A 16,279-nucleotide genomic window follows, 5' to 3' on the forward strand; every position below is an offset into this window, starting at 1 on the left:
TTTTTAGCTATGTCTACAGGCCACGTGCACACAGGTACTCTGTACTCACTCTGCCCTGGCCTCAGGCCGGGAGTTCACAAGCTAAGTGTGATCGATCATGTTAGAGGGATCCAGTTATTAAGCCTGCTAGTCTGTGGGCCAGCTCAGAAAGCAATCAGAGCAAGCTCACACCTCTCTAGAGCTGTCTTTTTTAGTCCTAAATGACTGCCTGTCCAGGGAGGTGACTGTGAGTCAGGCTAGGACACAGAGGCTGCAAAACACTATCTGTAGGAGGCACACACAGAACACCCAGTACGTTGCTATGTCAGGGTGACTAATAAAAAGATCTGTCCCTGTTTTCCTGACCCAGTATACGAAGCTCTGTGCTTTGAGTAACACAATGGGAATCAAGCCACCACATGCCTTGAGGGATGTGGCAGGAGCCCAGCTACAACGTGACACAGAAGAGGCACAGCCCAAGGCTTCACTTGGGGACAATCTGGAGCCTAGAGGGGCCTTCTAGGTGCAGAGCCTTGCACAGAGGTAAGGCTAACTCACTTTGGCTCCTTAGAAGAAGTAAGGGCTTTTTACAGCTCTGGATCTTGTATATGAGGTACAGCTGGTTGGTAGGTCAATGCATGAGTGGACCCATTGGGAGCAGGATATATGAGGGTCTCGGTACAGGGAGGGGAGTGTGCTTGAATTTCACACACTCTCTTAATTCTCCAAAGTTTTACTCCTATATGGTAGCCCTGAAAGTACTTTTGTGTGGTGCAGCTTATTTGACATCCAGAATGGAACAAATTGACTCATTCTTAATATATGATATGGAGGAACTGGAACATGGCAGATTCACAGCCTAGCTCACTACTATTATTCATCATCCCATATAGATGTGTCCACATAGGTAAGAGTTGAATTTAGCTCAAACATAATTATCTTTCATCTGACATTTTGTCTTTCCTCTCTTCTGCTCTTTCCACTATATTTCTAACTGATCCCACTTTCCTCAAAGTAGGGTAAGAATTTAGCAGCTTTCCCATATCATTGAAATTAGACAGAGTTCACCCTTCCTTAATGTTAAAGATGAAATAGAAAAAGTCAAAAGATCACAAATTTAGATGTAATACCTTCTCTAATCTTAGTTCAGCCTTCATGACACATAAAATCCATAAAACTCTGGACTGATACAAGATCATTTTAAGAATAAAAAACACTGCTAAGTCATTGCGTCAAAAGGTTTAGTCTCAAAAATGAATTTTCTAGTTTTTGCACTTACATCCATGTTAAAATAGTGAACACGTTATTCTGCCAGAGTCCCTCTTCCACCAAATTAACAAAATAAAAATCACTATGAATGAACTAGGCACAACTGTGAGAAATGTACACATATACACTTATTTCTTTCAGAGCCCTTTACAGGATTTCATTTACTTCTAATGCAGACATTAGTATTGTGAATACATGACATGTAAATGACAATAAGGTTGATGGTTTGCAGCAGGAACTTAAAGCTTAATGAAATTAAATAAATTTGAGATAACACAATAGCATAATGTGTTTGGACTATGGATTCTATACTTCAGTTCTTGAACAAGTCTGAAAATACCTTTGTATTGATAGACATAGATATCAGAACACAGCTGTGATTCCGTCTGCAGAAGCAGTCCGCCTCAATGCTTGAAAATTAACTATTCAAAATTTTGCAAGTTATATTATTCTATCAGTCAAAAAGGAGATTTTTTCCCCCTCAAAACATACATATTTTACAAATGTAAATGATTGGCAAGTCTATACCTAAGAAAAAATATTCCTTATGAAAGCTTGCCTGAAACCTGTCTTTCTTTTCTTTGACACCTGGGCATAAGGCTGGCGAAAAAGTTTTTTCACTTTCTGCAAAGTCCTTTGCTTTCCTCTGGCAACTTGCTCCATTTAGACTTACAGTGAAGCTTTCAAATATCACCTTTATTTATTAATTATGTTGTATGTGTGACTTTTCAGCATTTAGTTTTAAGGTGGAGTGTATGTTAAAATATGTAAATACAGAGAGAATACACCAAGAGAAAAAAAAAATGATCTATACTATATTGTATTTCTAAAAGACACATGCACATAGGAATAATGGAAATGGAAGTTTCAGTACAGTAGAAAATAAATTAAGAACAGATCTCTTCCAGTGCTTCTAGCAGCAGAGTTGTGTTCTTCTGTCTCAGGTTTAAATCCAGTATCAAAATGCTTGGTTAAGCCATTAAAATCCACAGTTGTTTGGGATTCTTCATGTTGCTAGAGCTGTCAGAACATCCTTAAAACAGTATGTTTTTTTTTTTTTCTTTTGAGACATATCCCATCTTCCTTTTCTATGAAAAATAGAATAAATAAAAACAAACAAAAAAAGAACAAAAAAACTTTAAATTTGGCATTGTAAGAGGCACAATATCATTAAGAATTTGCAGTACACTGATGTTCAATATCTTCCCAACCTGCAAGCTAATCAGGATGGTACAAATCACTTATTCTGCAGCCTGATGCAGCCTATTATTGTTACTTTTGGGCAACCTTGTCCTGTCCTGTGAAAAAGGGCTCTTTTTCTTACTTGTCTTTTGGGACATGGCGGTTGAATATGGGGATACTCCTGAATTCTGAAACTGTGACCATGACTTTCTGTATGAGGGTATATCCTTCTTTTCCTCTAGTCCTATTACAGTCCAGGTTTCAGTATTTATAAAAGCCTTAGACAAAAGATGCTACCTATTGCAAATGAGAGTTACAGAACTAAGCCCTGAAGTCTGTTTTTTTTTTTTTTTCCCAGCTTTCCTGATCAGTAGGATTTTAGTCGAATTACAGTTTCACCTGTTTATTATTTTTAATGAATAGTATGACAACTATTCTACCTTGTTTTTCCTGTTTTCAGAATGATTCAAATAGTTCCAAGCTGTACTAAAGAAGGCAAAACCAGAATCATTCATTTTCTCATACCTGTGCTGAGGGCCTGAAGCATTTTAGTTTAAGACACATTAAAATTCCTTGCTTAAATGTATGGAGACTTTATAGGGAATACAAAACAGATTGGATAGAAAATGCTTTACACATTACTAATGATCATGAGTATTTCATTCAGAAATCTGAACTCAGGTTTGCCTAAATGTCAGAGAATGTTGCTTATACATAGGATTGAAAGTTCAACATTTTCCTTGTGCTGTTTTTGCTGTAGTCCACAAGCTACCTTTGCCCCACAAAAAGCTGTTGGTTACTACACGCTGTACTGTACGTGAACAGCAAATTAAAAGCAGAGAAACACGTCTGCAGCACAACAGACTATTTTAGTACCCAGTGAAACTAGGGTAAAGGTTGCAGCTGGTTAACAAATATTTTGGCAGTGAATGTAAAGGAGTGAAAAAGGAAATCTAGAATGCTGAAGTTTGCACTATCAAAGGCTTTTCAATTCCTATTAATTTTTAAACACCATAAAATGCTTGGCTTGAACATACAGGCATAAAATTGCATTCATAACGTTTTTTTAATAGGATGGCTGGAAACAAGGAGCTGCTGACACAGATCTTTTGAAGACAACTCCAGCATTACATTTCAATGAAGGAAATTTACTTTTGAGCTATTACATGTCAAGGCAGTTGAATACCTTGCATGGAAATATAAAGTAGGATGGACTGGTTTACTGCTGTTGCTGTGCTCCTTCTAAATGTGGTTCAGCCCAAACAGGGCTATCTTCTTTCAGGGCCTGACTTCACTGCACTGGTTAGCTTAAATTATGACACTTGAACAATATCCATAGGGTTTAATTCACAAGCAGAGAGAGAGATGGGCAACTGTAGTCTGAAGTGCAGAAGTGTCAGCAAGTGTCAGCAATAGCAGAGGAACTTGAACTCTCCCACTCCATACTAGCGTTAGCATCATAGGGTTTGCAAACTGTCCCCAGCCTGACAGCATAAGCTTCACCTTGGGTATGGCTCAGTTTCAACTGGAAGGCTTTATCAGTGTGGTTGAGTGTTAAATTAGGCACTGAACTCTGGGCTAACACTCCTGACTGGACAGGCCTTTAGTCCTGAGTGTGTCTTTCCTCCTGCCCACCACACAAAGCCAGGCTTGAGGCAGGTATGATCTTGGCAGCTCAGCTAACGCTCAGTCTATGGGGTGAGGAAATTCACAGCAAGTGAATTAAATGAGAAATTACAATAACTTAGGGAAGGTACAGTCATTCCCAGCTTGATGTTCACTGGAGGCTGTATTTAAGTCAAGCCAAGATTCCTTAAAGAGTACTAAGTATAGATTGTTCACAGAAGGCTGGGCAGAGAGTCAATTTTAGTTTACCTCCAAAGAACAGACTTTTTTTCAAAATACAGTTAGTGTTGTTTCCTGTTTCTCAGAATATCAGTGGACTTTTACCAGCGCAGTATGTAACTTGGCATGCTGAGCTATCAGGAGCTCTGGTGCATGTTTGCTCTGGTTCTTCCAACAGCCCTCTCTATCTCCCTTTCTTGACACTGGGAAGAGAGGCAGGAGAGGTTACAGCTGAAAAGTACATGATGTTGTTTTGAACACATTTTTGGAAGCTGGAGCGATATTCTGGAATTTTCTTACTAGTTCAATCCCCTCCTGACTGAATTACTGCCAGTGACTGACAAGAGCAGTCCTTTATACAAGAGAACCAGAATGAGTTTTTGCTCCAAATAAATTACAAGTGTTTTCCCCAAGAAGCTAAAAGCGATATGAAATGGCTAATTTGGCCTACCATATATGAGGCAGCTTTGTAAGAATATGTTATAAGAAGTTAGCAGAGGGGTCTTTTGACATATCCAGCTAGATAGGTAATCAGTCTATCTTCCAGATTTTGTCATAACCACATCATGTGCTATTCAGTCACTCCATCTAACATACGGCAACTGCAGAAGGGATTGCAGTAAGCGTCGGAGCAGATACGAAAGAGGCCAAATTTCACAAAAGAGGTAGAATATTACAAGACTTCCATGAAATACTTTAACACGCTTTTGACAGATATTTTGTTCCACATGTATCTTTGAAAGTTACTTACCTAAAGAGGCTCATGATGGATACAGTGCCTGGTTGTTATCATCCCCATGTTTTTTACCTTGCTTTTCTGACTTGTAAGCATGAGTAGTGAAAATTACTACCCAACAGCACCTCATGATTGTTTCAAAGCAGGGTATGGCCACAGATATCTTTCCTTGAAGATCTACCTGCTTGTGGTGACAGGTCCTACCTTTTTTTTTTTTTTTTTAAATAACCTTTATATACTTTTAAACTAATTTAGTGGATCTAAACATTTATGGATTTTGAGAGGAGACACTCTATTCCAAGGCTTTCTTCAGAGTATGGTGTCACACAGGAAAACTCAAAAAAATATTTACTGTAAGAACATATTTTCCCTTGAATATTCTAGAAAATTGTAGGAGTTTCTCTGTCATCTGTAACAATAAGTGTGTTTACCAGAAAAATGGTTTGTAATTAGTTGAACAGAAGACTATGTGAAGCATCAGCTACTAAAGAAAATGTAGCACAGAATTTTGACTTTTGAGAACTACAGCAAAGTCTTACTTTTTAACTCACAGTACTAGAAAGTGCACTGGGTAGGTCAAATTTCAAAGGCTCTGGTTTTGGGGGCTCAAAACCTTCATAAGAATGGTACAAGTTCCAGACTTCACATCTAGAGTCTAACTTGGAGTTTCAGCAATACAGAGGGACTACACAGAAGCATTGTCTCAGTTCATACATATCCTTTCCAAGATGAATCAAACAGCACAAAAACTGCCTTGCTGTGCTGAGTATTAGAGCTAGAGAATAAATGCACAATGTGGGCTCCTTCCTGTCCCCTTGGAGTCCTATGTGATGAGTGGATGATGCATTCCCATGTTCTCCAGAGTGTAAAGATGCTACAGCACTAGTAGGCTTACAGTAGAGGGAAGAGCACTCTAGTGGTATTTCCTTGAAAACAACAAAAATATTCTGGCCCTTTGAAAGGTATATTATTATTATTATTAATATAATTAATATTATTATTATTAAAGCTGACCATGCTTATTCTGTCATGTTAGAACCTTGCCAGAAAACTTTGCATTTTTACAGTAAGTAGATTCAGATGCTGCTGTAGTTGATGTGATTGCTACAATAAGAAAGGCTTTTGGGATCCAGCTCCTTTCTTGTATATCACCTTTACCAGAAGTCTATATGAGTAACAATTAATAGTAGCCAAAAGTAAGAAAACGTATGATTTTGGATGACATTCTCTACAAGAGAATATTGAGAATATGGGAAAATGTAGGGAGGTAGACAAGAGAAGTCATAGAGGATCCCTGTTTTGCTGCCTTCAGAGAGAAACCAAGTGCTTCCTAAAAGATATTTTTCAGCCACATTAGAGTTATTGGGCTCAGCAGGGGCCAATAGCCTGTGGCCTTTATTGTACAGGAGCATGGAAGGGTTTATTTACTAGTCTTAAACCTAATGAATCTATGAAACAGAACAGAAAGTCTCCAGCCCAACCAGGATGGGTTGCATGAAGAGAAAGAAGGGCAAGAGAAAATAAAGACTAGGGAGAGTGATGAGGAAAGGAAAGAGATAGAACATTTCCAGTCTTATGGATCAGAAGAGCATCCCTTGTCAACAATATTTACATCAATGTAACAGCAGAACAAGACCTATATGCAACTATGTTGAAAAGCCCTGCAAGGCAAAATAAGAAGCTTCTCAAATTTGAGGCTCTCGAGAGTCTTAGGTGGAAAAAATGGTAGAAGAAAAGCACTCATAATGGAGTTTTTAGTTTTAATAGTATATAAAGCAACTTATTATATTGCTTGAGGTGCACAGGTAGTAGTGTTGCATTTCTATGTTTCCCCAGTATCATAAGCTCTGTGGGTAAATATATTTTTACCTGTTACTGGTAGCTTATTACATTGATAGTAATATATGTGAACAGTGCCATAAATACTAGAAGAAGTGTTGCAGTGCATATTGTAAAGAACCAATAAACAGCGACAAATGTATAGCTAAATGTGAAGTTACTGCTTCTCTCCAAAAGCACTCTAGGAAAATTGTCATTTTCAGATATGATCTGTTCAGTCAAATTAAAGTCTGATAACTGCCTCAAGATGTCCATTTATCACCCAAAATAAATCAAACTGAGAGAACAGTCAACAATACATGATTATATTTAAAAGCAACACATCAGCACCTATGGGTAAAATTTCCAGCAGCAGTCAGATAACAGGGGCAGGAAATAAGAGTACAACAATAGATCAGGTTAGGACAGGATATTGTAGAATTTCAGCTTGATTCATAAATATAAAATAATGAACTACTACTTTCATAGTCAAACCTGTCAAGCTGTATTAAAAAAATTTGAAAAAATGTTATTGTCCCATTACAGTTGAAGATTTGGCCATGGAATTAAATAGAGTGTACAGAAATAAGTGCACCTGCCTTTTTATGTGTGCAGAACTGAGAAACAAGAAAAAGAAAGAGAACAGAGTATGTAACACTCATCTTTAAACTATGATTTCCTCATTGATTTGTGGTTTTGGATTCAAAGTAAGATCTTATGAAACTTTTTGTTGATCTTTAAATTTGAAAGCATTACTAGCAAATTTGAAAGATTCCCCGGAGCTATGGTTTAGTGCCTATGCAAAAAAAATCAAGTAAAAACAATTTGAAAATCAAGCTCAAAATCTGTAGAATTATAATTCTTCTCCAAGCGTTTGTTGGAGAGTGTGAAGAATGTTTGAGCAGAAAATCTAGCCACCAGATGGAGGATCAAGGTAGTTGGAGGTAATGCAGATCAACAGATGGAAGCCTGAAAAATATCTGAAAATCACACCTTAAGAAAACAATTTACTGTACTGAGCACTGTACGTTTCTCTGTCTTGCAAAATGTGCAAGTTGCAAATAAAAGACATCAAAAGACATCATCAAAGTGGACATGTTAAGCACTGAGGTGAGTATTAATATGGGAAGGATATTTCCTCTCTGCATGGCGGACAGTCTCTGTGTAAGATGGTACAGCTCAGAGGCCTGTGACCTTGCACAATGAGAGGGGCCCCTGAAAAACAACAGCTTCTCAGCCGCTAATATGAAGGACTTCTAGTTCATTCTCTTTGAATCACAGCAATATTATGAGCACTGAGCTTCACAACAGGAAGATCTCTATACCACTGGGCAGACATCTGCTTGTATTTACACAATTCTACTTCCAGCACTCAAGAGGACAAAATCTAATTTTCCGTGTTGCACAGTCTGTGAAATGCTCCTGAGGGTGAACTGAATGCACCCACTGGAGGAGAAAGCTCTGGAGGCAGTCCTACACAAAATCTGAATAACTCACCACCTGGACCTTCCCCACTTAAAATGCCTAGGGCTCCTGAATTAGAAATGTGTCTGAAGACTGCTAACAAGAAAGACCGATTGAGTTACAGATGAACAAGAGAATGCTCCTGGAATAGGCTGCACAGTGAAGGTAGGATGAACTTGCATGTATGTGTGGAGGATCTGCGACAGAACTAGCTAAATATTTCTACTTCTGCAGCCACATAGGCTAGAAAAGAGATCTCTACCCTAATTGCGCAGACTCTGGAACATTCGTTAAATCACAGTGAATGAGATGGCATTTTTCAGATCAGCATTGAGCTGATTTCATAGAAAGGGCATTTCATAGAAAGGACTTATCAGGCTCCCCAGCACCTTAATTGCCATTCAGATTTAGGTATGTATCTGAACTCCCATGGTCACTGGAGTCATGTGGACAGAGTTGCATAGAGACAGCAGCAGAAGATATGCACCATCTACACCTTGTGGCTGAGCATCTACATGTCATGGATATCAATTTTACTGGGATGAGTGTGTTCTCTCTTTTTGAGAAGAAAGTGCAATAATTTTGAAGCCTGCAGTACAAGTGCACATGGCTCACTCTTGTGTGCATGAATTGCCTGCGGGTTCTCAACTGTGGAATATGATGGATCAGCAGTTCATTTGATTGTATTAAGCACTGGCCTTGGCCAAGGAGCAATAGCTAGGGAAATATGTCATCTTGACATCCCAGTACAGTTGAGTATGCTGTTCCACTTGAATAAAGCAAAGATGTCCAGGATAGTGTAGATTTTCACCAGACAGGAAAGGAGCAGATGGTGGTGGCCTGCTGACTTTCATTACAGCCACAGCCACAACAGATTTACTAACATCAGACTGTTGTGCCATGGATCTGTAGGAGTCTGGCAGGAACAGATTCCAAGAAGAAATGCCCATACATTTCTAGACTGGAAAAAGGGACACAGAAAGAGATGTGATGCATCTCCAGCACGGAGCAGTTTCTGAGATTGGCCCATGAAGATAATCTTTTGCATTCAGAAACTAGCAACACATAAATGTAAATCACCAGGAGGGTCTTGTGATGCATGCCCAGAACTATTAAGACTTGGCGAAACTGAACTTGATGGTGGCATCTGCCATGCTCTTAGTGTATCAGAAAACAACAGAGATTCAGCTGGTGCTGGTACAACATTTGAAGAGACCTAGGTGGTCCAGCAGACAAGTGGCCTCCAGCAGCCATCCAGGATGATGGCTTTTGCTATTCTTGAGTCTGGATCTACCGGGACTTTTTTGCTGCCTCTGTTGTCCTTTGTCAACTGCGCAAGTTGTAGCATGTTGTAATACATTGAGATCAGTGCAGGTGCTGTAAGATGGTAGCAGACAGCAGTCCTTCAAGTTTCCCAGTCTGTGAAGGAGTAAGAGATGTCTTTCCAGGTCGATATAAGAGCTTGCATGAGTCTAGTCACAGACTTGAGAACTTCATCCTCAATAAAGCAGGAATGTACCTGTGGCAAACTGAGGGAACTGCAAGTGTTTTGGTGCAGACACAAACAAGACAAAGCAGTCTAGGGCCTCCTTATAGTAGTCATGGGAACAGTGTAGACGTGGCCTAATTCTGTTTGCCTATTTGCAGGACTGCAGATCCATTGAAGAAAGAAACAGGTGAAGAGGCAAATACCCATGTGTAAGATTTCCACATGATTCAGATGTGTGTATATATAAAAGGCCAGTGATAATGATGCATTTCCAAGCTTTATTACAGACTTCTTATGGTTTGAATACTTACTTTGAGATCTTCTGTGAAAGTTGTAAGAATTTTTAGGTAGGTGTTAAGATTGTGCCTTTTTTCTTCAATAAGCCCAAAGTGGCAAAAATGACTCTAATGATACTTTGGCAAGATGCTGCAAATTTGCAGAAGGTGGAATTTGAAGCCATAAGGCAGCCAAGAGAGGCTTCTTTCCAAGCTGAGCCAGCTGCTAGTGTAGAGAGCAGGGTGAGCCAGACTTCATTTAGTACCTGGAATAGTACAGCGGGGAAGCCACAAGGAGAGGAGTCACTCTGTGGGAACGCAGCTGCTTCACAGACCCTGCTGTGCTTCAGAGGTGCTGCTGATGCCACCCTGTTGGTCCTTGTGAGGACCTGCAACAGTGCTCTCTTCTGTTTCTAAGCTCAATTGTCTGTCATCCTTCAGCCTCCAGTGAGGTATGGCAGGATGAAATTACACCATTAGCTCATTATTTTCTAAGTTTACTTAACTATGAAACATTTGACAGAGACGGAAACATTGAGTTTTAACAACTCTAGGGAGAAACCCTGACTAAATGAATTAAGGGAGAGGAAGTTGTGCTTTAAAACTACCAAAGACTCTTCATTTCAGAACTATCAAAGTTCCTATCAATTTCAGAACCATAAAATAACTAGAACTTTGTTACAAATGAGTATTAGAACAATATTTTGCAATCATACTTCATAAGAAAATTGCAAATTTCTGCATTAAGATTTTCTGATCTTATTTTTGCTCATTTTCTGTACCTCTGGCAAATTAAATGAGTCATTATACTGTAAAAAAAGGGCATATAATTTTTTGATTGTTATAATTAAAATGAATGAGGTCAGTGAACTGTATCTGAATCTCTGCTTTCATATTCAGAAATGCTGTTTGGTTTGGATGATGTTTTATGTCTCTATTACAGGTACTCCACTTTCAGATGAAGCAAAAAATGTAAAACTATTCATGATATACAGACAAAATCATCGTAATGACGTGCATAAAGTTGAGTGTCTGAATGTAGAACCCACTCTTACTAGCTGTTTTTTAATTATCTCTGACTAGCCAACCCTGCTGTATATGCTGTTGTGATTGATGCACAACCATCTTGTGTACATTTGCCTGACATTCTGCATATTACAAATTGTGCATCAAAGAACCTGCTCCAAAATATAAACAACTGAATTTGAACTGCTCTTATTCATCAATACCTTCTTTAATGAGCTAATTAGAAAACAGCACTGGATTATTTGGCTACAGGTTTTAATAGTTAAAATAAAAATAGTTTTTCTTTTTTTTTTTTTTTGAGAATTAATCTTTTCATCAATATTTATTAAAAAAAATCTTTAACTTCAGGGTTTTGGTGTGCTTGGGCCTCCCAGGTTAGACTATAGAGGTAGAAGTAATAATTTAATAAACTGGAAAGCACCTGTACCCAGATCCTCAGAAGTATTTAGCAATACTCCTCTTGATTCCTGTCCACCCACTGGCCCTTCTAAATGCCAACAGTACCAATCTGATGAGTTATAGAGTAGATGTGTGAGAACTGAAGCTAGTGCTGGGCAAAACTACTTCATTCTGAAAACTTGCCTAACTTTACCGCTCTGTGCTTGTCCTGGCACCAATAGCAACCCTCCTTCAGACAAGCATAGCTACCTGTCCCTAAAAAAGGTTCATAAGAAAATTGAAGGTATAATGAAAAGCTGTTATTTTTAACAATTACTTCTTAAAATTTTGTTCCTATTATTTTCTGGCAGTCCTGAAAGAGCTTCAAGTGGGTTGGTCAAATATCATGTGGCAGCAGTTCTCCCTCTCAGGTTGGCAGCAGCTGTCGTAGTAACAAGTGAGGACAGCCCGTGATTAGTGGCTGCAGGATTTTACTTTACCCAGGGAATTGATAACCACCTTCAATTGCCAACAGCAGTTCATTTGCTCCAAGGTGAGAAAGAGAATATGAACACTTGTAGCCTATAATAAGCTCTCCTGTCTTAGTTGGTCTGGAAGAGCCGAGCTGCTGGAAAGCCTAACTAAAGAGAATTGAAATGAACCAAGCAGAAGCGATATTTTCAGTGTTGCATAACCCAGCGTTAGGTATTTCTAGGCTCTCTGAGCTCATATACTCCATTGTCTGTGTCTGCTCTGAGACAGATATATGAAATTAATCCAACAGTTCTCTCAGCTTCTTTTGCTCCCACCTTTCTTTGGTCACACAAGCAATTAGAACAGATTTGTTGGTTTTTAAAAACAAAACAAAACAAGCAAACCTTAACCAGTAACAACACAGACGTGAAGCCTCAATCATTTGTTAAAGCTTGACGCTTTTTATTTACTGAGGATATAGAGAGCTCATCAGAGATAGATAATCCAGGATTTGGTCTTGTGTCTTCTGTCCTGAATAGAACTTCAATTCTAAAAGCACAGGGTAGTTCAAGATACTACATGGCTCATTTGTGGATGATAATGAGTTCTTTAAGCATTTAATGGGACTTGTAGATAATTGCAAGTACCAAAGAAATGCAGTGTTTGAAAAATGTATTTCCATTTCTACATAAATGTGTCACCTGGCCTTCTTTTCATATTCAGAATAAGTGTAACACGGACACTGGCAATGCAAATTTCCTGTCTAGGAAGGATAGCATCTTCTAATTTCTTTAGTCTTTAGTCATTTGCTTGGGCTGTCAAGGATGGATCCAGTTAATAACATTTACACAGGTGCATTTTATCTATACTACCACATGAACATCTATTTCACAAGAAAAGAACTGATGACACTGACTCACTTTATAGGCAACAAGTAATCATTCAATCATAACCATTATTATCATTGTCAATGGCAACTTTTAATCAACATCAACGAATCTATAACTCCTCTTGAGCTGGCAATCTGCAGGTAACAATTTTCATTCCATTTTCAGCCACAGTAGTAGTACCGTGTTATTAAATAGACAGTGAATATTTTGTTTCCACTAACTGAAAGAATGAAGTGTATGTGTAAAAAATCAGAGCCAAGGCCCACTGTTATCCTTGATTTTGTCATGCCTGATGTCTGTATTGCAGATGATACACTTCCACAGCAAAGGCTCCAAGGAGTCCAGATGAAAAGATGTGTGCATTGTTACTGCTGTGCATTGCACAGGATTATAAATACCACAGTTTCCAATGTAGCATTGTACATTTTTGGTCATGTCAGTCTGTGTTAAATTTTAGAAAAAGCTATGTGAAAACCTCATAGGGATGTACAGATATATCTAAAGTTTTAAAATATTTTTAAGTATGTTTTATCTTGGTAGACTCTAAAATAATAGTTCCCTAAATACAGGGGAAATTTCAGAAAATATGGTGTTTAGTTAACATCCTACTTCCATTATAGAAATGTTAATTTAAATGGGTGGTGTGCAAAAAGAAACTGAAGCTGAAAAAGATAGATATCAATTTTGAAATTATTTACCATTTTGTTCATGAATACCGAGTTATTAGTTACTTTTAAACCACTTCTCCAATCACTTTTTTTTTCTTTTTCTTAATTTGATTTGATTTTCAACTTTATATAAACCGGTAGAACAACAGCACCATCACACCTTTCATGTAGCAAAGATAATTTCCTAAGAGGTATCTAGATTTCTGTATACTTATAAAGGTTCATATGTCACAGTGGCTCTTTTAAGAGAACAAACTAATTATCAAGCTTTCTTTGTGGTACAGGAGGATCACGTGCCTTCAGTTTGCAGCACTGTAAGCAGAGCAAAAGAATAAAATTATTGTTTACTAAACCAGAGTTTGAAAAAAGAGAGTCTTAGTCCACCCTTTGTAGTTTTGTTGGGTTGTTTGTTTGTTTGTTTTTTGGACAAAATATATTTTTGATGAACCTACTGTTCCCACAGAAAATATTTAACTACATCTTTCCATTGTTAGTTTATAACTATGATGTAACCTGTTGAAAATCAGAAGGCTGGGGAGTGTCTCTTTAGACATTTTAATATATACTCAACTAATGCAATTCTAGTGAAACTGTCTGGTTTTGGCCATGATTCCTCCAGATGGCCATCAGAAAAAGGCAAAAACTGCCCAAATGAAATTTCACTCTACATATGAGGATGATCTGATATTATTTTATGATTAGTTAAACACTTTAAGTGGACTTTAAAAGACAAAGATCTACTTTTTCTTCAGGCTGGAGCTGGAATTCATTTTAACAAGTGAGTATAGAGAAGTTAGTAATTGATTTGAGGAGGTCTTCTGATCTAGCTCTCTGGCATGGTAGCTGTTTTTTTTTTTTCTTTCTTTTTTTTTTTTTTTTCCTTATTCTCCCTACATGAATGAATAGATTAATCCATTAATTCTTATTTTCTTTGTCACTGGGCTGAGTTCATGCTTATCACAGTTTGAGAGTTGTTCAGCTTGTCAGTTCAGTCATCATTTTTCCAAGTTTCCACTAGTTATTTCCTTTGTCTTCTTTGAAGACTCATTCTATTTTAGGCCACTTAAAATTGGATGATATCAGGAAACTGAAATAGGTTTAACAGTAATCTTGTTCTTCGTGTCATCCTCCTTCACATCCTTTGTGTCATCCTCCTTCACAATGCAATAAGCCTTTTCATCCTAGATGTTTATTCAATACTTATCTTTTCATTTTCTGTCTAAGAGTCTCAGGTGGAGGGATCTATGACGTTGAAATACTTCTCAGTCATGAACTGGTAACTCAATTTCTCTATGGGAAGAACAGTCTATAAGATTTAGAGGCATTAAAAAAATGCATTTCATGCATTGGGTCAGTTTGACTGTCGCTGTGCTCTAAACACAAATCTGTATGTCCTTCACTGCTGTTTCCACTGCATTTGCTCATTCTATTGTTTTGAGCCAGTTATTACATTTCAGCCCTCTAAATGGTACCGCAAGACAGACACGTGTCCTGTATTATATCCTCCAGGATATTTTCAAGTGTTTAACAATCAGACATTGTTTCTGTTTTTATCGGAGTGACTGTTTCATCTTGCCTGTGCATTCCACTATAAAGATTGAAATGTTACCTTTGGTGGCTATGGCACATTAGTGGCTTTGGTGGTCTTCTATAATTTGGTGGTTTTAACAAGCAAATTCTTCAAAGGGAATAGATTTCATTGCCACTGACATGAGAAGATGGAAAACAGGAGGAGGCATAGAGGAAGCAAATCAGTGTTAACCCTAATCTGTGATCTCATACATAATAATTTAGTGTACCTTTTCGATTGCTGCCAATTTCAGTTTTCTGCCAATAGTCAATTTTCACACAGAGTGTGAAATGCTTTCCATTTCCAAATTTATAAAGGATCTGTTGGACTTGAGCTCACTCCAGAAACTTGCAGTTAATTTAACTATATCACAAGTGAAATGAAGGGAAAGATTCCACTTAAACAGGGTGAGGGAAATGGGCAGTGTACTTTTTGTCTGACCAGACTCCTCATAGATGAGACTGACCCTTGTAAGGCCATTTTACAGCTATTGTATTTCAGAGGTGTGAATAAAAATGACAAAATTCATATCATTCATCTCACTGGTAAATTAGTGTCTAAACTCACCCCTTTGTACAAGATCTTGTGCTAAGAAGTACATAAAACACTGATCAAATGAGAGTAAACATGAAAATTTAATTTAGCTGTGTTATACTTTGACTACACTACTGACTGAATTTTGTAGACCCCTGTCTAATTTTTGTTTTTCCTTTTTGGCTAAGAAAACCTACTCTGAACCTGAGCAGTACAATTATATTACACGTATACATGTGTTTCTGAAATTGCAAACCTCCACATAGACATCAATTCTCATTTGTCAGGAAGAAATGAAAGAAACTGATGCAAGGTTGAGAATATTTTAAACTATAAGAACTGAGTGATGGTCAAGGAGAGAGTTAAGCAGCTATATGCAGAGTTTTCTCTTCCATATGTGCAGAGTCCAGTCACTGAGGAGAGAAACCTATATCTTGAACAGAGTATGGTCAGCCTCCCAGGTACCTTCAGGAGATATCTTCAACCAGTATCACATCAGTCTAAGCACCCATTTCTGTGATTTTACATCATATTTTATATCATTAAATGCCATTAGACATCGTCATGTCATTTGATATAAATCAATGTCAGTAAACAGAATCACAGAATCACAGAATCGTCTAGGTTGGAAGATACCTCCAAGATCATCTAGTCCAATCTCTGACCTAACACTAACAAGTCC

At 37.9% G+C, this 16,279-nt stretch overlaps 1 protein-coding gene across 1 annotated transcript in view; it reads left to right on the forward strand.

Annotated features, from left to right (window-relative positions):
- Positions 1 to 366: 366 nt before the first annotated feature.
- Positions 367 to 16,279, forward strand: part of PPDPFL (pancreatic progenitor cell differentiation and proliferation factor like) — a 28,304-nt gene continuing 12,391 nt past the window's right edge. The window contains exon 1 of the mRNA XM_048072451.2: positions 367 to 522. Within this exon, the coding sequence (XP_047928408.1) occupies positions 411 to 522 (112 nt within the window). The 5' untranslated portion in view covers positions 367 to 410. The remainder of the gene's footprint in view (positions 523 to 16,279) is intronic.

The sequence above is a fragment of the Anser cygnoides genome, chromosome 2 (genome assembly GCF_040182565.1).
Source record: "Anser cygnoides isolate HZ-2024a breed goose chromosome 2, Taihu_goose_T2T_genome, whole genome shotgun sequence".
Classification (NCBI taxonomy): domain Eukaryota; kingdom Metazoa; phylum Chordata; class Aves; order Anseriformes; family Anatidae; genus Anser; species Anser cygnoides.